The following is a 20,914-nucleotide window of genomic DNA, read 5'->3' as shown; positions in this document are numbered from 1 at the left end:
AGAAACATGGGGGGGACTATTTTTTTTGGGGTGGGGAGGGCAGAGCTTATATTTCAGCTCTTTGGAGAGCAGATTCTGAGCCCCATAGTTCCACCACCCTGACTTCTACCCTCACCTTGGAGCCAAAGAACCGGCCCCACTCTCTAACTGTACAGTAGGAAGCCAGGAACAGCTCTCTACATACATTGGCAGCTGGAATTTGTAGTTCAGCAATAGCAGGAGGGCCGCAGCCCCTACTAGGCCAAGGGCAGCCATAGGTAAGTTCATACAGTAGCGGTGGGCAGGTCCCGGGGGAGTTATGGGCATTCCTAGCCCACTTACAGATTATTGGCACGGATCCCCCGGCACAGACCTCTCTGTATTTGTAAAGGGGAAGCAAACGCCAATCTCCGAGCCCTTCCAGACTTCCTGCCAATAACAGGCTACAGATAACGGATTACTAACGTCTGCCCCCCCCCCCCAACATCTACCCCCCCCTCCCCCGGCCAGAGACACAGAGCACAGCTCCAAGGTTCCCTTCGGCACCAGAACCCGGAGCCTTCACTTTGGCACATTAATTGGCACTTTGGCATCATATCTTCCCCATATCTTCTACCTACAGTGGTTGGCACCGTACTACAGCCCAACAGGGACCTCCTCATTGGCTGCAGAAGGCCCAGACTCTGCCACTCATGCTCCCTTGATTGTGGGCCCCAAACAATGGGGCTTTGGTCGCCCCAGCGAGGGAGATAACGGGCTCAGTCGTGTCATTCCATGACGCAGGAACGGTTCCTCCCGGGGACAATGGACGGACAGGAGATAGTGGGAGAGGTCCAGCTGCTGCTGTAGATTAATCCACGGGAAGAATAGGAACCCTCGGAACTGAGATATCCTGGTCCTCCCCGGGCAGAGAGAGAGAGAGAAAGAGAGAGAGAGAGAGGGGGGCAAATTATGGAAAGCGACAGAGCCACCAGCCTTTACTTCTGAATATTCACCTGATTTGGCCCCTATGGTGGGCCATTGACTGAGCCAACTATTTGGCCCTCAAGCCAACAGTTTGTAAGTGCCTTTGGATGAACACAATATGCCTACACCTATGTGGCTCTATGTAGCCCTACGTGGCTCTATGTGGCTTTATGTGGCCCTACGGGGCTCTACATGGCTCTATGTGGCTCTCTGTGGCCCTACATGGCCAGGTCTGACATGGACATCAGCTCATAAAGGGGATTTTTTTGGCCACACACACGGGGGCAGGTTGCTTATGCAACCAGTGGGGGGGGGCAGCTGTTGGGGTAAATGGTCATTATCCATGTCCATCCTCAAGTCTCAGCACCTCAGCGATTACTTAGTGTCTCCTCTAAATGAGTCTAATTCCCTAGGTTTAGCTAACTCACCACACCTCAATGGTTAATTGGTCTCTCAAGTGAGGAAAAAGTATTGGTCCCAGCACCAAGTCTCAGCACCTCAAGGGGTACTTGGTGTCTCCTCTAAATGAGCATGAAATCTTATTCTTGTCCCAACTCTCTGTACCTCAAGGATGACTTGGTGTCTCTTCTAAATGAAGTTGAGGTCTTGTTCCTGGCCCAAACCAACTCTCCACACCTAAAGGGTTACTTGGTGTCTCTTCTAAATGAAGTTGAGATCTTGTTTCTGGCCCAAGCCAACTCTCCAGACCTAGAAGGTTACTTGGTGTCTCTTCTTAATGAAGTTGAGATCTTGTTTCTGGCCCAAGCCAACTCTCCAGACCTAGAGGCTTACTTGGTGTCTCTTCTAAATGAAGTTGAGGTCTTGTTTCTGGCCCAAGCCAACTCTCCACACGTAGAGGGTTACTTGGTGTATCTTCTAAATGAAGTTGAGGTCTTGTTTCTGGCCCAAACCAACTCTCCAGACCTAGAGGGTTACTTGGTGTCTCTTCTAAATGAAGTTGAGGTCTTGTTTCTGGCCCAAACCAACTCTCCAGACCTAGAGGGTTACTTGGTGTCTCTTACAAATGAAGTTGAGGTCTTGTTTCTGGCCCAAGCCAACTCTCCAGACCTAGAGGGTTACTTGGTGTATCTTCTAAATGAAGTTGAGGTCTTGTTTCTGGCCCAAACCAACTCTCCAGACCTAGAGGGTTACTTGGTGTCTCTTCTAAATGAAGTTGAGGTCTTGTTTCTGGCCCAAACCAACTCTCCAGACCTAGAGGGTTACTTGGTGTCTCTTACAAATGAAGTTGAGGTCTTGTTTCTGGCCCAAGCCAACTCTCCAGACCTAGAGGGTTACTTGGTGTCTCTTCTAAATGAAGTTGAGGTCTTGTTTCTGGCCCAAGCCAGCTCTCCAGACCTAGAGGGTTACTTGGTGTCTCTTCTAAATGAAGTTGAGGTCTTGTTTCTGGCCCAAGCCAACTCTCCAGACCTAGAGGGTTACTTGGTGTCTCTTCTAAATGAAGTTGAGGTCTTGTTTCTGGCCCAAGCCAACTCTCCAGACCTAGAGGGTTACTTGGTGTCTCTTCTAAATGAGGTTGAGGTCTTGTTTCTGGCCCAAGCCAACTCTCCAGACCTAGAAGGTTACTTGGTTTCTCTTCTGAATGAAGTTGAGGTCTTGTTTCTGGCCCAAGCCAACTCTCCAGACCTAGAAGGTTACTTGGTTTCTCTTCTGAATGAAGTTGAGGTCTTGTTTCTGGCCCAAGCCAACTCTCCAGACCTAGAGGGTTACTTGCTTTCTCTTCTAAATGAAGTTGAGGTCTTGTTTCTGGCCCAAGCCAATTCTCCAGACCTAGAGGGTTACTTGGTTTCTCTTCTGAATGAAGTTGAGGTCTCGTTCCTGTCCCCAGCCAACTCTCCAACCCTAGAGGGTTACTTGGTGTCTCTTCTGAATGAAGTTGAGGTCTCGTTCCTGTCCCCAGCCAACTCTCCAGACCACGGAGATTCCTTGGTGTCTCCTGTGAGTGGGGAGGAACACGGTGTCCCTTTTTATGTACTGATCCGACCCGCGGTGTTAGAACATCTCTGAATCTTCTCAGTTCAATGTTTTATTTCAATCATCCGCCTTTGAAAATGGGACTTTTAATTAAACCATATTTCTGAGCTGACGGGACTTCAATTTCCATATCTGATTGGGGTTCTGCATTCTCTCCGCGTGGCTCCTTAACCCATAAACCCCCTGAGTGTCAGATAAGCAGAGCCCCCCCGGGGCCCCATAGCAGAGCGGAACTAATCCCAGATAAGAAACACATAGGAAGCCATTGTGCCCCCTCCCTACTGCACCGCAGAATGGCAGCCATGTTGGCCAGAAGATATCTACCCCCCAGTTGAGAAAATGTACCCCAAATAGACAAACCAGGGACATGATCCAGCTTTAGGATGATACCAGCCCTCCCACTGAGAAGAAGCCCATGTAAAGGAACAACAGTATTTGGGCTAGTTAGCCAGTTCATGGCTATCTCAAGAGCTTGCAGTCTATGGCTAAGGTTCCAAATCTAGGGGGTTCCTCTACCTTTGGAGCCCAAAGCTGTGGTCAGAGGGTCTTTGATACCAGCCCAAAGGGTAGGATGATATTAGAGTAAGGTGGCTATGAGCTATGCTGGCCTGGGCCACTGTTGGCCAACGTAGGGTGATACTAGAGTAAGGTGGCTATGAGCTACGCTGGCCTGGGCCACTGTTGGCCAACAAGCTAGAAGACCTCTTGTGTTTGCCATGGATCTTACAGGCCAAGTATCTGCAGGACCAGCCAGGAGCCAATAGGAACTCATGTCACAAGGCCTGGGTTTTTAGGTTGAGGGGCCCGGGGGGGTAGGAAAGAGGGGCCCATAAGTCTATTCAGGGGCCGGTGTCTAAAAATACAACATAGCTAATTCATTACCAGTTTAAATGAGTTCTGGTCTGTGTATGGGGGGGCACGTTAGCGCCGGGGGGGGCTCACAGACAGGGGAAGGGGGGGCACATTAGCACTGGGGGGGCTCACAGACAGGGGATGGGGGGGCACATTAGCACTGGGGGGGCTCACAGACAGGGGATGGGGGGGCACATTAGCACTGGGGGGGCTCACAGACAGGGGATGGGGGGGCACATTAGCACTGGGGGGGCTCACAGACAGGGGATGGGGGGGCACATTAGCACTGGGGGGGCTCACAGACAGGGGATGGGGGGCACATTAGCACTGGGGGGCTCACAGACAGAGGATGGGGGGGCACATTAGTGCGGGGGGGCTCACAGACAGGGGAAGGGGATGGGGGGGCACATTAGCACTGGGGGGGCTCACAGACAGGGGATGGGGGGGCACATTAGCACTGGGGGGGCTCACAGACAGGGGATGGGGGGGCACATTAGCACTGGGGGGGCTCACAGACAGGGGATGGGGGGGCATATTAGCACTGGGGGGGCTCACAGACAGGGGATGGGGGGGCACATTAGTGCGGGGGGCTCACAGACAGGGGAAGGGGGGCACATTAGCACTGGGGGGGGCTCACAGACAGGGGATGGGGGGGCACATTAGCACTGGGGGGGCTCACAGACAGGGGAAGGGGGGCACATTAGCACTGGGGGGGCTCACAGACAGGGGATGGGGGGGCACATTAGCACTGGGGGGGCTCACAGACAGGGGATGGGGGGGCACATTAGTGCGGGGGGGCTCACAGACAGGGGAAGGGGATGGGGGGGCACATTAGCACTGGGGGGCTCACAGACAGGGATGGGGGGGCACATTAGCACTGGGGGGGCTCACAGACAGGGGATGGGGGGGCACATTAGCACTGGGGGGGCTCACAGACAGGGGATGGGGGGGGCACATTAGTGCGGGGGGGCTCACAGACAGGGGATGGGGGGCACATTAGTGCGGGGGGGCTCACAGACAGGGGATGGGGGGGCACATTAGCACTGGGGGGGCTCACAGACAGGGGATGGGGGGGCACATTAGCACTGGGGGGGCTCACAGACAGGGGATGGGGGGGCACATTAGCACTGGGGGGGCTCACAGACAGGGGATGGGGGGGCACATTAGCACTGGGGGGGCTCACAGACAGGGGATGGGGGGGCACATTAGCACTGGGGGGGCTCACAGACAGGGGATGGGGGGGCACATTAGTGCAGGGGGGCTCACAGACAGGGGATGGGGGGCACATTAGTGCAGGGGGGCTCACAGACAGGGGATGGGGGGGCACATTAGTGCGGGGGGGCTCACAGACAGGGGATGGGGGGGCACATTAGTGCGGGGGGGCTCACAGACAGGGGATGGGGGGGCACATTAGTGCGGGGGGGCTCACAGACAGGGGATGGGGGGGCACATTAGTGCAGGGGGGCTCACAGACAGGGGATGGGGGGGCACATTAGTGCGGGGGGGCTCACAGACAGGGGATGGGGGGGCACATTAGTGCAGGGGGGCTCACAGACAGGGGATGGGGGGGCACATTAGTGCGGGGGGGCTCACAGACAGGGGATGGGGGGGCACATTAGTGCGGGGGGGCTCACAGACAGGGGATGGGGGGGCACATTAGTGCGGGGGGCTCACAGACAGGGGATGGGGGGGCACATTAGTGCGGGGGGGCTCACAGACGGGATGGGGGGGCACATTAGTGCGGGGGGCTCACAGACAGGGGAAGGGGGGGTCGTTATGTTCCCCCGGTGAAGCCGCGCTTTTAATTACCCGGCTGCGGCGCGAGGCCGGATCTGCTGATGTCTGGGGATCCAGTTAATTAAAATCCGCATTATTTTACTTTTAATTAGTTTCCCTCTTTTGTTTCCCCCTCGCCATATGGCGCGGCCCGGACTCAAATTAACTTAATTAAGCTAATTACGCTGATCACTTTAATTATTCACCAGGCTCTGATTGGGTGAGAGGGGAATTTTTTTTTTGTCGTACCCTGAAGCTTTTTGATTTAAGTTTTCTACCCCCCCTGCCCCCCCCCCGCTGAGCAGATATTAACCCCTCGTATATCAGGGCCACAGCTACCCACAATGCAGTGCCGGTGCAGCTGTACAGGGGCCAGTGGGGGTGTGTGGAGGGAACTTCAGGGGCCCCCCTGCGCCTTGCCCCCCAAAAGTAGGGGGGGCACTGTCCAATCAGGAAGGGGCATGTCTTTGGGCTAAAACCAAGATATGATTGGCTGTAATGTGGGGGGCGAGGGGGCTTTGGCACTTGGGGTTCAGTGGAATAAAAAGGGGGAGCAGGCACAACTCCCAGCACCCTCCCACAGCCAAATGGGGGTTCAGGGATGTGTGTTCCTTGCTATATATATATACAGAGCAATAAAGATGGGTCCCTCCCAGAATGCTTTGGGGCAGAGAGGGGGCCACAGCATGCCAGGGGTTTATAGGTTCATTTGTGTGTATTTGGCCCCCCCGGGGGGGATACTGGGAGTTTAATCCCAGCACTGCCCCTTTGAAATGTGACTGTGGGATTAGGGGCCCCGCAGGTGTCTGCTCGGGGGGCAATTGTTCATTCAGGGCTTGGGTTTCCCTAAGTACCTGGGGGTAAAGCGAGATGCAGCCTGGGTGGTCCCCAAAGTGTCTGAACTATTGGGGAGCTCTCATTCTCTGAGCTACATGCCCTCGTGCAAAGAGCTGACAATCTAATAGCTGCCTTATGTGCCCGGTAGGGGAAGGGTTAAGCCCTAAGTACTCGGGGGTAAAGCGAGATGCAGCCTGGGTGGTCCCCAAAGTGTCTGAATTATTGGGGAGCTCTCATTCTCTGAGCAATGGTTCCATGCCCTCGCACCAGGAGCTGACAATCTAATAGCAGCCTTATGTGCCCGGCAGGCAGGGGAAGGGTTAAATCCTAAGTACCTGGGGGGGGTAAAGCGAGACGCAGCCTGGGTGGTCCCCAAATATGTCTGAATTATTGGGGAGCTCTCATGTTCTGAGCAATGGTTCCATGCCCTCGCACCAGGAGCTGACAATCTAATAGCTGCCTTATGTGCCCGGTAGGGGAAGGGTTAAGCCCTAAGTACTCGGGGGTAAAGCGAGACGCAGCCTGGGTGGTCCCCAAAGTGTCTGAACTATTGGGGAGCTCTCATTCCCTGAGCTACATGCCCTCGCGCAAAGAGCTGACAATCTAATAGCTGCCTTATGTGCCCGGCAGGGGAAGGGTTAAACCCTAAGTACCTGGGGGTAAAGTGAGACGCAGCCTGGGTGGTCCCCAAATATGTCTGAATTATTGGGGAGCTCTCATGTTCTGAGCAATGGTTCCATGCCCTCGCACCAGGAGCTGACAATCTAATAGCTGCCTTATGTGCCCGGTAGGGGAAGGGTTAAGCCCTAAGTACTCGGGGGTAAAGCGAGACGCAGCCTGGGTGGTCCCCAAAGTGTCTGAACTATTGGGGAGCTCTCATTCCCTGAGCTACATGCCCTCGCGCAAAGAGCTGACAATCTAATAGCTGCCTTATGTGCCCGGCAGGGGAAGGGTTAAACCCTAAGTACCTGGGGGTAAAGTGAGACGCAGCCTGGGTGGTCCCCAAATGTGTCTGAATTATTGGGGAGCTCTCATGTTCTGAGCAATGGTTCCATGCCCGCGCACCAAGAGCTGACAATCTAATAGCAGCCTTATGTGCCCGGCAGGGTTAAACCCTAAGTACCTGGGGGTAAAGTGAGACGCAGCCTGGGTGGTCCCCAAAGTGTCTGAACTATTGGGGAGCTCTCATTCTCTGAGCTACATGCCCTCGCGCAAAGAGCTGACAATCTAATAGCAGCCTTATGTGCCCGGCAGGGGAAGGGTTAAACCCTAAGTACCTGGGGGTAAAGTGAGACGCAGCCTGGGTGGTCCCCAAAGTGTCTGAATTATTGGGGAGCTCTCATGTTCTGAGCAATGGTTCCATGCCCTCGCACCAAGAGCTGACAATCTAATAGCAGCCTTATGTGCCCGGCAGGGTTAAACCCTAAGTACCTGGGGGTAAAGTGAGACGCAGCCTGGGTGGTCCCCAAAGTGTCTGAACTATTGGGGAGCTCTCATTCTCTGAGCTACATGCCCTCGCGCAAAGAGCTGACAATCTAATAGCAGCCTTATGTGCCTGGCAGGGGAAGGGTTAAACCCTAAGTACCTGGGGGTAAAGTGAGACGCAGCCTGGGTGGTCCCCAAAGTGTCTGAACTATTGGGGAGCTCTCATTCTCTGAGCTACATGCCCTCGCGCAAAGAGCTGACAATCTAATAGCAGCCTTATGTGCCTGGCAGGGGAAGGGTTAAACCCTAATTACCTGGGGGTAAAGCGAGACGCAGCCTGGGTGGTCCCCAAAGTGTCTGGACTATTGGGGAGCTCTCATTCTCTGAGCTACATGCCCTCGCACCAAGAGCTGACAATCTAATAGCAGCCTTATGTGCCCGGCAGGGGAAGGGTTAAGCCCGAGACCCACAGGCCTATAACATCTGCCAGGCAGGGAGTGAGAGCCGACAGCCGGGAGTCTCAGCCTGGGAACTGGGGGGGAACTGGGGGGGGTGAGGGGCTCATTAGTTTCAACAATCTGAACTGCAAAAAAGATGAATGCCTCATTAATCGCCGCTAATGAACAGCTCTCCATTAACGAGCGCAGGCACTCAGGGCCCTCCCTCCACTCACACCCAGGGGGCCACGGTTATACCCACCAATCAGATTCAAGTACCTGGGAGTCTGTACTTGTTGGTAAAGGGCAAGTAAAACTGTATCAGGGCTGAATGTCGCTCTACCTGGGAGTCTGTACTTGTTGGTAAAGGGCAAGTAAAACTGTATCAGGGCTGAATGTTGCTCTACCTGGGAGTCTGTACTTGTTGGTAAAGGGCAAGTAAAACTGTATCAGGGCTGAATGTCGCTCTACCTGGGAGTCTGTACTTGTTGGTAAAGGGCAAGTAAAACTGTATCAGGGCTGAATGTTGCTCTACCTGGGAGTCTGTACTTGTTGGTAAAGGGCAAGTAAAACTGTATCAGGGCTGAATGTCGCTCTACCTGGGAGTCTGTACTTGTTGGTAAAGGGCAAGTAAAACTGTATCAGGGCTGAATGTCGCTCTACCTGGGAGTCTGTACTTGTTGGTAAAGGGCAAGTAAAACTGTATCAGGCTGAATGTCGCTCTACCTGGGAGTCTGTACTTGTTGGTAAAGGGCAAGTAAAACTATATCAGGGCTGAATGTCGCTCTACCTGGGAGTCTGTACTTTGTTGGTAAAGGGCAAGTAAAACTGTATCAGCTGAATGTCGCTCTACCTGGGAGTCTGTACTTGTTGGTAAAGGGCAAGTAAACTGTATCAGGGCTGAATGTCGCTCTACCTGGGAGTCTGTACTTGTTGGTAAAGGGCAAGTAAAACTGTATCAGGGCTGAATGTCGCTCTACCTGGGAGTCTGTACTTGTTGGTAAAGGGCAAGTAAAACTGTATCAGGGCTGAATGTCGCTCTACCTGGGAGTCTGTACTTGTTGGTAAAGGGCAAGTAAAACTGTATCAGGCTGAATGTCGCTCTACCTGGGAGTCTGTACTTGTTGGTAAAGGGCAAGTAAAAACTGTATCAGGGCTGAATGTCGCTCTACCTGGGAGTCTGTACTTGTTGGTAAAGGGCAAGTAAAACTGTATCAGGGCTGAATGTTGCTCTACCTGGGAGTCTGTACTTGTTGGTAAAGGGCAAGTAAAACTGTATCAGGGGCTGAATGTCGCTCTACCTGGGAGTCTGTACTTGTTGGTAAAGGGCAAGTAAAAACTGTATCAGGGCTGAATGTCGCTCTACCTGGGAGTCTGTTACTTGTTGGTAAGGGCAAGTAAAACTGTATCAGGGCTGAATGTCGCTCTACTGGGAGTCTGTACTTGTTGGTAAAGGGCAGTAAACTATATCAGGGCTGAATGTCGCTCTACCTGGGAGTCTGTACTTGTTGGTAAAGGGCAAGTAAAACTGTATCAGCTGAATGTCGCTCTACCTGGGAGTCTGTACTTGTTGTAAAGGGCAAAGTAAAACTGTATCAGGCTGAATGTCGCTCTACCTGGGAGTCTGTACTTGTTGGTAAAGGGCAAGTAAAACTGTATCAGGGCTGAATGTCGCTCTACCTGGGAGTCTGTACTTGTTGGTAAAGGGCAAGTAAAACTGTATCAGGGCTGAATGTCGCTCTACCTGGGAGTCTGTACTTTTTGGTAAAGGGCAAGTAAAACTGTATCAGGGCTGAATGTTGCTCTACCTGGGAGTCTGTACTTGTTGGTAAAGGGCAAGTAAAACTGTATCAGGGCTGAATGTCGCTCTACCTGGGAGTCTGTACTTGTTGGTAAAGGGCAAGTAAAACTATATCAGTAGTGAATATTGGCTCAGCCAATCACACGCCAGCTGCCAAGATTGGAGTGAAGTTGGGGCTCACCCCAGCTCTGTATTCACTTATACAGGATATTTAGGGGTGTATTGACTATTGTAACCCACTCATTAAACCAATTAGTGACACCCCCCTCTTTGGGGGCCACTCTGCCCCAATCTCTCTCCTTGGAAAGCACCCTGCTCTGTGATTGGTTAAGCCACTGTGCAGTTTAAAGACAAGGCAAGCTTTGGTACATGCTCATGTGACCCACGTGACCCAATCGCAGCTCTTCTGCATCAGCCATAAAGCGCAACCTCACTGCCGTTATTGTGCAGGTATGAGCGGCCTATCAGCAGCCAGCACAGGGCCCCACCTACCCCCCCAGCTGCTAATAAAATGACTCAAACAGGCTGTTGTCATGGAAACTTTAAGTTTTATTTCAATTTTCAATAACAGCATCAAAATTGGGTGAAGGGAAGAAAAAAGTGCAAAGTTGTTTAAATTTTTTTTTTCTTTTTGTTACAAAATCGGTTCCCGCCCCCAACCCGGGGGCCCAATCCCCAACCCGGGGGGGCCCAATCCCCAACCCGGGGGGCCCAATCCCCAACCCGGGGGGGCCCAATCCCCAACCCGGGGGCCCAAACCCCAACCCGGGGGCCCAAACCCAGGACAAAACACAACAGAAAGCACAAAATTCCTTTATTCCAACTATTTACACAGGAACCCCCCCCCCCCCCCAACTGCAGCATCACTGGGTGGGAGGTGCCAAGGATAGGGGGCCCCCCAGGCATGGAATGGCACCTTCCTGTTATTAGGCACCCAGCACTGAGGGCTCCCTAATCCCATTGGCCAATCTCAGAAGACAAATGAATAGGCAGATAGTGGGGGGCACATTTACTGTACAACTGCCCCTATATGTATGGTTCTCGTGCCTGATTATACCCCACGGGGGGCAGTTACTGAGCAGCCAGTGTCCCCCCCCCAGTCACTTTCCAATTCGCTATGGCTGGAATCAACCATTGGGGCCACATTCTTAGGGAGCGACATTTGGGGGTCCCTCATTAGTCCCAGGCTGCATTCAGTGATGTAAGATGGAGGGGGCGGGGCTTATTGACGTCAGGCTCTAGTTCTGCTGCTCAGTCCTTACTGATCTCTGATTGGCCCCCGTCTCTAATTCTATTCCCATTGCCCCACGCAGCTGCCCCAGCTCAGGGAGTATAATAAGCCCCATTGCTGACAGGGCAGATCCATGGCAACAACATACTGCCCCCCCCCCCTTGCCAACAACCAATAGGAACATGTGACACCAGGGAGCGCAGGGGGCGTGGCCAGTCACTATTTAGTGCTATTTGTGCCCCAAACTCACCCCCCTATGTAAGTGCTGTCATGAGACCCCCCCCAAACACCCCCTGGGAGGAGAATGGTACAAGCCCAGTCTCTTACATATCTTTAACCCTTCACTCTCTCATTGGCTGTAGTTCAGCAACACCACGAGGGCAGCAGCTGGGATCCCCTGGGGCGGAATAACACTGGCCCCTACTGCTGCCCCTGAACTACATCTCCCATCAGCCTCAGGGGGAGAGAACAGGAAGTCACTGACTCCATTTATTACGGGGCCCCCCCCACCAACCGTCTGGAAAACTACATTTCCCAGCATGCACAGCCTCACCCCCCATTTCCTACCTGCTGCATCCCCCAGGCCCTGAGGGGTCTTTATATAAATGGAGGAACCCCCAGTGCTTGTTGCAAGGCTCCTCCCCCAGGGCGTGTCTAATACAACATGGCGGCATCCGTTGGCCTGTACAGAATCCAAACTGCGAGTCGCCGACTCCCCAACTGCGCCTCAGTATCCCGCTATATAGGCGTGCATCCGTAACGGGGCTTGTGATTGGCCGGCGCCAAACAGGAATATCCAGTGCACATCACAAAGAGTCCTTAGCTCCTCCCACAAATCCGTCCAATGGGAAAATAGGTCTTGTTCTTTGTACATGTCATTTACAAGTCTCTTTATCCCCTCCTTCCAGACTGAAACACCAATCGGAATGTCCGTGGTGGGCGGGGCACGAGGAACAAAAAAAAAATAACCTGGAGGAGGGGCAATATATTTCTTTATATATATTTATATATAGATTTCTTTCTATGTCGCTGATGTGTCGCCATGGCAATATGAACAGAAGGCACGGGGGGTACACATCCGGCTCGGCTCCACCTCTTAGCAAACCTGCAGGGGGGGGGGGGGACACGATACAAAGGGTTAATCCAAGGCTGATTATTCACCTGCACTGCTGCTTCCGACTCATGAAACAATGTAGCCCATACTCACTTTCTGGTCGGGGAGCATGGGGGGGTTACTCTGCAGGGGGTTCAAGTGGCCGCTCAGTAGCCCCGTGGGGCGGTCGTGCTCGCAGAAGATGGCGCCGTTGACGTAGTGGAATCGGTCGCCCGGTACCAGTCGGTTCCTGCAGGTGGCGCATGTGAAGCACTGGGGGGGGGGGAGAAGCAGATTTATTGCCCCGAGTCCCACCGACACACAGAGACAATAGCCCCCCCTGTCAGGCCTAATACACAAGGATGTCCCTTTAAATTGGCCCCGCCCACCCTGCGTGCATTGTGGGTAAGTAGGGGGTGTGGTCTTACCTTCAGATGGTAAACGCTGCCCTGTGCCCGCATCACCATCTCGCTGGCAGGGATGGACTGGCCACAGGCACTGCAGGCACCGCTGCTCCCGAACAGCCTGGCGCCGAGACAAAGAGCGGGTTAGTACTGGGCAACTGCCCCCCGACCCAAACGTGCCGCCCCTGGGAACTACACCAGACTGTAAGCTCTTGGGATCAGCCCCTGTGCTGGTATCAGTGCTCTATGGCACAAGGGGGCGCTATATGAATGCCCAGGTATAAATGGTGCCATTGTTACTATAGGGAAATCCTCCTTCCCTGCAAAGCTGAGACACGTTACAGAGATGGGGCGTGTGATTGGCAGAGAGGAGGGGAATGAGATTTACACAGAAAGGGCCCCTGGGAGTTGTAGTTGTACAAGAGCCTCATCCCATGGGGGGCAGTGGGCACTGTACCCGCCCAATCCCAGCCTCCGAGTGGCCACTACAGACCTATCTGCATGGAACAGAAGGGCCCATTTGCTATGGCTGGTTGGGACCCCCCCCCCAGTATCTGTAATAAAGGGGCCCCCCAGGGGTGTGGGAGGGGCCTAATCAATTCCGGATCAGTCCTGGGGCCCTCCCACGGGGGCAATTCCTACTCACGGGGGCAATTGTGTTGCTGCAACAAAACCAGGGCAGGATGGGAGGGGCCCGAGTGGACCTGGCACCGCACTGGCAGATTTATATATATGGGGGTATAATGTGGCACTGCTGTGTTGTTGGCACGGTACCCAAGGGCACACACAGAGGGAGGGCATCTTGGCATTAAACTGATACCCCCCCCATAGCAGCTAAAAATAATAATGTCACCCCCCTCCCCATTTACTGGTACCAATAACTGGCACACAGCTCTCTGCACCCATTCATTGCCCTGTGGCCCCCTGGCACTGCCCCTCATCCCAATATGCCCCTAATAACTGCCCCAAACCCACAGCTGCCCCCCTGCATTGGCAAAAGGTTCCGTTTCCCTTGCACTGGCACAGCATGTACCCCCTCTGTGCCCCCCCAAATAACAGGGTGCCTTGAGCTATGCAGAATGCCTATGTAATGCCAATGGCAGTGCCAAGGTGCCAGGGCCAGTGAGTGGGTGCCAGAGGGGATTGTGGGAGTTCTGCCTTATCACTGACATGCCCCTCCTCTTTCAGGAACCCCCCCCCAATCTAATTGGCCGGAGATGGGGGGCACTTACCGGATGTAGTCGTTCCGGCACAGGATCATGCCGCTCTTTGTGTAACAGGAGGTGCCAATCTCGCCCAGTTGTGCCTGGCAGCACGAGCACTTCAGGCAGCGGGTGTGCCAGTACCGCTCCATAGAGTAAAGCAGGAAGCGATCGGCAATCTTCCCCCCACACCCGGCACAGGCTTTAGGGGGGCCCCCGTTACTGCTCACTGCCGTGGTGGTCGACTCGGTGACCCGGTTATTCACCATTCCTGGTCCTGCAACAGAGAGAGGTAAGTGGGTACCGAGCTGCACCCCCATACTGTACCCCCATACTGTACTGTCTAAGGGAAACACTATGGCACCCCCTACCCATATGTATAAATACAAATATACAGAGAAGGAATGTTCTGGGCACACAATAAGCTGTACCCCCATACTGTACTGTCTAAGGGAAACACTATGGCACCCCCTACCCATATGTATAAATACAAATATACAGAGAGGGAATGTTCTGGGCACACAATAAGCTGTACCCCCATACTGTACTGTCTAAGGGAAACACTATGGCACCCCCTACCCATATGTATAAATACAAATATACAGAGAAGGAATGTTCTGGGCACACAATAAGCTGTACCCCCATACTGTACTGTCTAAGGGAAACACTATGGCACCCCTACCCATATGTATAAATACAAATATACAGAGAGGGAATGTTCTGGGCACACAATAAGCTGTACCCCCATACTGTACTGTCTAAGGGAAACACTATGGCACCCCCTACCCATATGTATAAATACAAATATACAGAGAAGGAATGTTCTGGGCACACAATAAGCTGTACCCCCATACTGTACTGTCTAAGGGAAACACTATGGCACCCCCTACCCCATATGTATAAATACAAATATACAGAGAAGGAATGTTCTGGGCACACAATAAGCTGTACCCCCATACTGTACTGTCTAAGGGAAACACTATGGCACCCCCTACCCATATGTATAAATACAAATATACAGAGAGGGAATGTTCTGGGCACACAATAAGCTGTACCCCCATACTGTACTGTCTAAGGGAAACACTATGGCACCCCCTACCCATATGTATAATACAAATACACAGAGAAGGAATGTTCTGGGCACACAATAAGCTGTACCCCCATACTGTACTGTCTAAGGGAAACACTATGGCACCCCCTACCCATATGTATAAATACAAATATACAGAGAAGGAATGTTCTGGGCACACAATAAGCTGTACCCCCATACTGTACTGTCTAAGGGAAACACTATGGCACCTCCCACCTGTGCCCACAGCCTGTCACTGAGAGGGAATGGTGCCCCGGTGCCAGGCAGCCACAGACTGGCACATAAGGAAGGAGGCGCCAGTGCGGGGGTTCATGTTACAGAGGATTGGGGGGGGGGGGGGCTAATGTTTCTCGTACCCGGGAGTCACAGGAAACACAGACCCTTTCACTGCCAGACCGGCCCCACTGGCCCCTCCATTAAAAAGTCACTGGGACCCCAATAACCGGTTGCCGTGGGGATGCCATAGAAACCAACCCCAGCTGCTCCCACGCCGCGTCCCATAATAATGGAATTTTGTACTAAAGGAAATTTCCTCCGGGGGTTTTGGCCAATTTGACTTTTCTGAGAAATAAGTTTTTTCTGGGAAAGTCTGCGTGGGATTGGCTGGGAGTTATCTGCCCCGATGCAGGATTCAAAGGTGTCTGGTTGCTAGGGAATTACTGACCCTAGAAACAGGCAGGTTAAAACAAGAGCAGAAAGTTAATATTTTGCCTCAAAAGCAATTTCTGCCCAGAGCGGGGTGGCACTGACCCTGGAAACCTGGGGGGGGGGGGCACAGGGGTTGGCACAGTACAGGGTATGGGTTATTAGGGGCACAGGGGTTGGCACAGTACAGGGTATGGGTTATTAGGGGTACAGGGGTTGGCACAGTACAGGGTATGGGTTATTAGGGCACAGGGGTTGGCACAGTAAAGGGTATGGGTTATTAGGGCACAGGGGTTGGCACAGTACAGGGTATGGGTTATTAGGGCACAGGGGTTGGCACAGTTAGCAGGGTGGGTTATTAGGGACAAGGGGTTGGCACAGTACAGGGTATGGTCATTAGGGGCACAGGGGTTGGCACAGTACAGGGTATGGGTTATTAGGGGTACAGGGGTTGGCACAGTACAGGGTATGGGTTATTAGGGCACAGGGGTTGGCACAGTACAGGGTATGGGTTATTAGGGCACAGGGGTTGGCACAGTAACAGGGTATGGGTTATTAGGGCACAGGGGTTGGCACAGTACAGGGTATGGGTTATTAGGGCACAGGGGTTGGCACAGTACAGGGTATGGGTTATTAGGGCACAGGGGTTGGCACAGTACAGGGTATGGGTTATTAGGGCACAGGGGCTGGCACAGTACAGGGTATGGGTTTATTAGGGCACAGGGGTTGGCACAGTACAGGGTATGGGTTATTAGGGCACAGGGGTTGGCACAGTACAGGGTGGGTTATTAGGGCACAGGGGTTGGCACAGTACAGGGTATGGGTTATTAGGGCACAGGGGTTGGCACAGTACAGGGTATGGGTTATTAGGGCACAGGGGTTGGCACAGTACAGGGTATGGTTATTAGGGGTACAGGGATTGGCACAGTACAGGGTATGGGTTATTAGGGCACAGGGGTTGGCACAGTAAAGGTATGGGTATTAGGGCACAGGGGTTGGCACAGTACAGGGTATGGGTTATTAGGGCACAGGGGTTGGCACAGTAAAGGTATGGGTTATTAGGGCACAGGGGTTGGCACAGTACAGGGTATGGGTTATTAGGGCACAGGGGTTGGCACAGTACAGGGTATGGGTTATTAGGGGTACAGGGGTTGGCACAGTACAGGTATGGGTTATTAGGGCACAGGGGTTGGCACAGTACAGGGTATGGGTTATTAGGGCACAGGGGTTGGCACAGTACAGGGTATGGGTTATTAGGGCACAGGGTTGGCACAGTACAGGGTATGGGTTATAGGGGCACAGGGGTTGGCAGAGTACAGGGTATGGGTTATTAGGGCACAGGGGTTGGCACAGTACAGGGTATGGGTTATTAGGGCACAGGGGTTGGCACAGTACAGGGTATGGGTTATTAGGGCACAGGGGTTGGCACAGTACAGGGTATGGGTTATTAGGGCACAGGGGTTGGCACAGTACAGGGTATGGGTTATTAGGGCACAGGGGTTGGCACAGTACAGGGTATGGGTTATTAGGGCACAGGGGTTGGCACAGTACAGGGTATGGGTTATTAGGGGGCACAGGGGTTGGCAGAGTACAGGGTATGGGTTATTAGGGCACAGGGGTTGGCACAGTACAGGGTATGGGTTATTAGGGCACAGGGGTTGGCACAGTACAGGGTATGGGTTATTAGGGCACAGGGGTTGGCACAGTACAGGGTATGGGTTATTAGGGCACAGGGGTTGGCACAGTACAGGGTGGGTTATTAGGGCACAGGGGTTGGCACAGTACAGGGTATGGGTCATTAGGGGCACAGGGGTTTTGCACAGTACAGGGTATGGGTTATTAGGGCACAGGGGTTGGCACAGTACAGGGTATGGGTTATTAGGGTACAGGGGTTGGCACAGTACAGGGTATGGGTTATTAGGGCACAGGGGTTGGCACAGTAAAGGGTAATGGGTTATTAGGGCACAGGGGTTGGGCCAGTACAGGGTATGGGTTATTAGGGCACAGGGGTTGGCACAGTAAAGGGTATGGGTTATTAGGGCACAGGGGTTGGCACAGTACAGGGTATGGGTTATTAGGGCACAGGGGTTGGCACAGTACAGGGTATGGGTTATTAGGGGTACAGGGGGTTGCACAGTACAGGGTATGGGTTATTAGGGCACAGGGGTTGGCACAGTACAGGGTATGGGTTATTAGGGCACAGGTTGGCACAGTACAGGGTATGGGTTATTAGGGCACAGGGGTTGGCACAGTACAGGGTATGGGTTATTAGGGCACAGGGTTGGCAACAGTACAAGGTATGGGTTATTAGGGCACAGGGGTTGGCACAGTACAGGGTATGGGTTATTAGGGCACAGGGGTTGGCACAGTAACAGGGTATGGGTTATTAGGGCACAGGGGTTGGCACAGTAAAGGGTATGGGTTATTAGGGCACAGGGGTTGGCACAGTACAGGGTATGGGTTATTAGGGCACAGGGGTTGGCACAGTACAGGGTATGGGTTATTAGGGGTACAGGGGTTGGCACAGTACAGGGTATGGGTTATTAGGGGCACAGGGGTTGGAACAGTACAGGGTGGGTTATTAGGGGCACAGGGGTTGGCACAGTACAGGGTATGGGTTAATAGGGCACAGGGGTTTGGCACAGTACAGGGTATGGGTTATTAGGGCACAGGGGTTGGCACAGTACAGGGTATGGGTTATTAGGGCACAGGGGTTGGCACAGTACAGGGTATGGTTATTAGGGGTACAGGGGTTGGCACAGTACAGGGTATGGGTTATTAGGGCACAGGGGTTGGCACAGTACAGGGTATGGGTTATTAGGGCACAGGGGTTGGCACAGTACAGGGTATGGGTTATTAGGGCACAGGGGTTGGCACAGTACAGGGTATGGGTTATTAGGGCACAGGGGTTGGCACAGTACAGGGTATGGGTTATTAGGGCACAGGGGTTGGCACAGTACAGGGTATGGGTTATTAGGGCACAGGGGTTGGCACAGTACAGGGTATGGGTTATTAGGGCACAGGGGTTGGCACAGTACAGGGTATGGGTTATTAGGGCACAGGGGTTGGCACAGTACAGGGTAATGGGTATTAGGGCACAGGGGTTGGCACAGTACAGGGTATGGTTATTAGGGCACAGGGGTTGGCACAGTACAGGGTATGGGTTATTAGGGGCCAGGGGTTGGCACAGTACAGGGTATGGGTTATTAGGGCACAGGGGTTGGCACAGTACAGGGTATGGGTTATTAGGGCACAGGGGTTGGCACAGTACAGGGTATGGGTTATTAGGGCACAGGGGCTGGCACAGTACAGGGTATGGGTTATTAGGGCACAGGGGTTGGCACAGTACAGGGTATGGGTTATTAGGGCACAGGGGTTGGCAGCAGTACAGGGTATGTGGTTATTAAGGGCCAGGGGTTGGCCGTACAGGTTGGGTTAGGGTAGGGTTGGCAGCAGCTACAGGGTTATGGGTTATTAGGGCACAGGGGTTGGCACAGTACAGGGTTGGGGATTCTTAGGGCACAGGGGTTGGGCAACAGTACAGGGGTTGGGTTATTAGGGCACAGGGTTGGGCCAGCAGTACAGGGTACGGGTTATTAAGGGCAGCAGGGGTTGGCACGTACAGGGTATTGGGTTTTAGGGCACAGGGGTTGGCAACAGACAGGGTATGGGTTATTAGGGTACAGGGTTGGCCACAGTACGGGTATGGTTATTAGGGCACAGGGGTTGGCACAGTACAGGGTATGGGTTATTAGGGCACAGGGGTTGGCACAGTACAGGGTATGGGTTATTAGGGCACAGGGGTTGGCACAGTACAGGGTATGGGTTATTAGGGCACAGGGGAGGAGGGAATAGATTGCAAGCTCTGTGGCACAGTTTCCTGCCCGGGTAACAACTTCCCTCCAGTAGGAAATCCCAGTGGTTTCAGCACCAGACCCGCCGGTTATTAAAGGGACCGGCCCCCCAGTTCCCGGGGCCCCCCAGCTTTTCCCAAAGGCTCAGTGCGGCCGGTACCGATACAGACCCAGTTACACCGGGACAGCTGGACTCTATAGGCCAGGCAGCACCGGGGGGGGGGGGGTACTGAGCGGTACCGGCCCAATGGCCCTCACACCCGCTGGGTCCCCCATGTCCCGCTGTTACAGAACTACAACTCCCAGCAGCCATTACAATGGGAGTTCGGAGCGGGGGGCCGCACAGTCACACAGGGAGTCAGGGCTCCTGAGCATCTCGCAAGTCCCTCCCAGCAGCCTCAGCGCCACACAGACCCCGGTACCGCAGACATGTGCCCGCCTTACCTTGTTCCCGTCTCTCCGGAGCTCCCGTACCCACAGCGGCTGCTACTCACTGACTGCTGCCCGCACTCCGCACCCTCCTTATATAACCGCGCCTGTGACCTCATCCGGAGCCCCTGCCGGCAGCCAATTACGCTCATGGGGCGGGGCCCCTGTCAGCTCTATTAACTGTTCAGGAGCTCTGCTTCCCTCTTGTGGCCATTGCAGGAACCGCACCGGGACTGACCATTATATCGTTATTCGCCTATTAACCCCATAATTGCCCTGGAATCCTTCACTCTCTGCGCAGAGAATCCGCCCCCAGGGGCAGTGCAGGGGCAACTGGACTCTATGCACCAGGTTAGATTGTCAGCTCCTTGGGGCACAGCCCTGTATGGGCACAATACACAGAATCAGAGTCAATCCTTATGTGATGCCAACAGGGGGCAAAGGGCACAGGCAGGTCGGTACCTAAGGGCTCTGCCAGCTGATAGGGCCACACAGAATCCTCTCTCTGGGGCCCCTTCCCATAACCCCTCAAGCCCCCCCCAGGATCCATTCCCCCTGCACCCCACTTATCATCAGTTTCTCTATGGTCACATGATGCCCCATCCAACTCTTCTTTAGGTGCCCCAGCCTAGCACCCACACAGCCCCAGCCTAGCACCCACACTGCCCCAGCCTAGCACCCACACTGCCCCAGCCTAGCACCCACACTGCCCCAGCCTAGCACCCACACTGCCCCAGCCTAGCACCCACACTGCCCCAGCCTTGCCCCCATACTGCCCCAGCCTTGCCCTCTCACTGCCCCAGCCTTGCCCCCTCACTGCCCCAGCCTTGCCCCCTCACTGCCCCAGCCTTGCCCCCATACTGCCCTAGCCTAGCACCCACACTGCCCCAGCCTTGCCCCC

The 20,914-nt window shown here is 53.8% G+C and overlaps 1 protein-coding gene across 1 annotated transcript; it reads right to left on the bottom strand.

Annotated features, from left to right (window-relative positions):
* Window positions 1-10,596: 10,596 nt before the first annotated feature.
* Window positions 10,597-20,046, bottom strand: lmo4.2 (LIM domain only 4, gene 2). The gene is given in 5 exon segments (NM_001015822.1): window positions 10,597-12,401; window positions 12,504-12,662; window positions 12,818-12,914; window positions 14,026-14,272; window positions 20,029-20,046. Coding segments are annotated over 4 exon segments (504 nt in total). The 5' UTR covers window positions 14,265-14,272; window positions 20,029-20,046; the 3' UTR covers window positions 10,597-12,392.
* Window positions 20,047-20,914: the final 868 nt, after the last annotated feature.

This window comes from Xenopus tropicalis, chromosome 8 (genome assembly GCF_000004195.4).
Source record: "Xenopus tropicalis strain Nigerian chromosome 8, UCB_Xtro_10.0, whole genome shotgun sequence".
Classification (NCBI taxonomy): domain Eukaryota; kingdom Metazoa; phylum Chordata; class Amphibia; order Anura; family Pipidae; genus Xenopus; species Xenopus tropicalis.
This window is presented reverse-complemented; position numbering and strand designations above follow the sequence as displayed.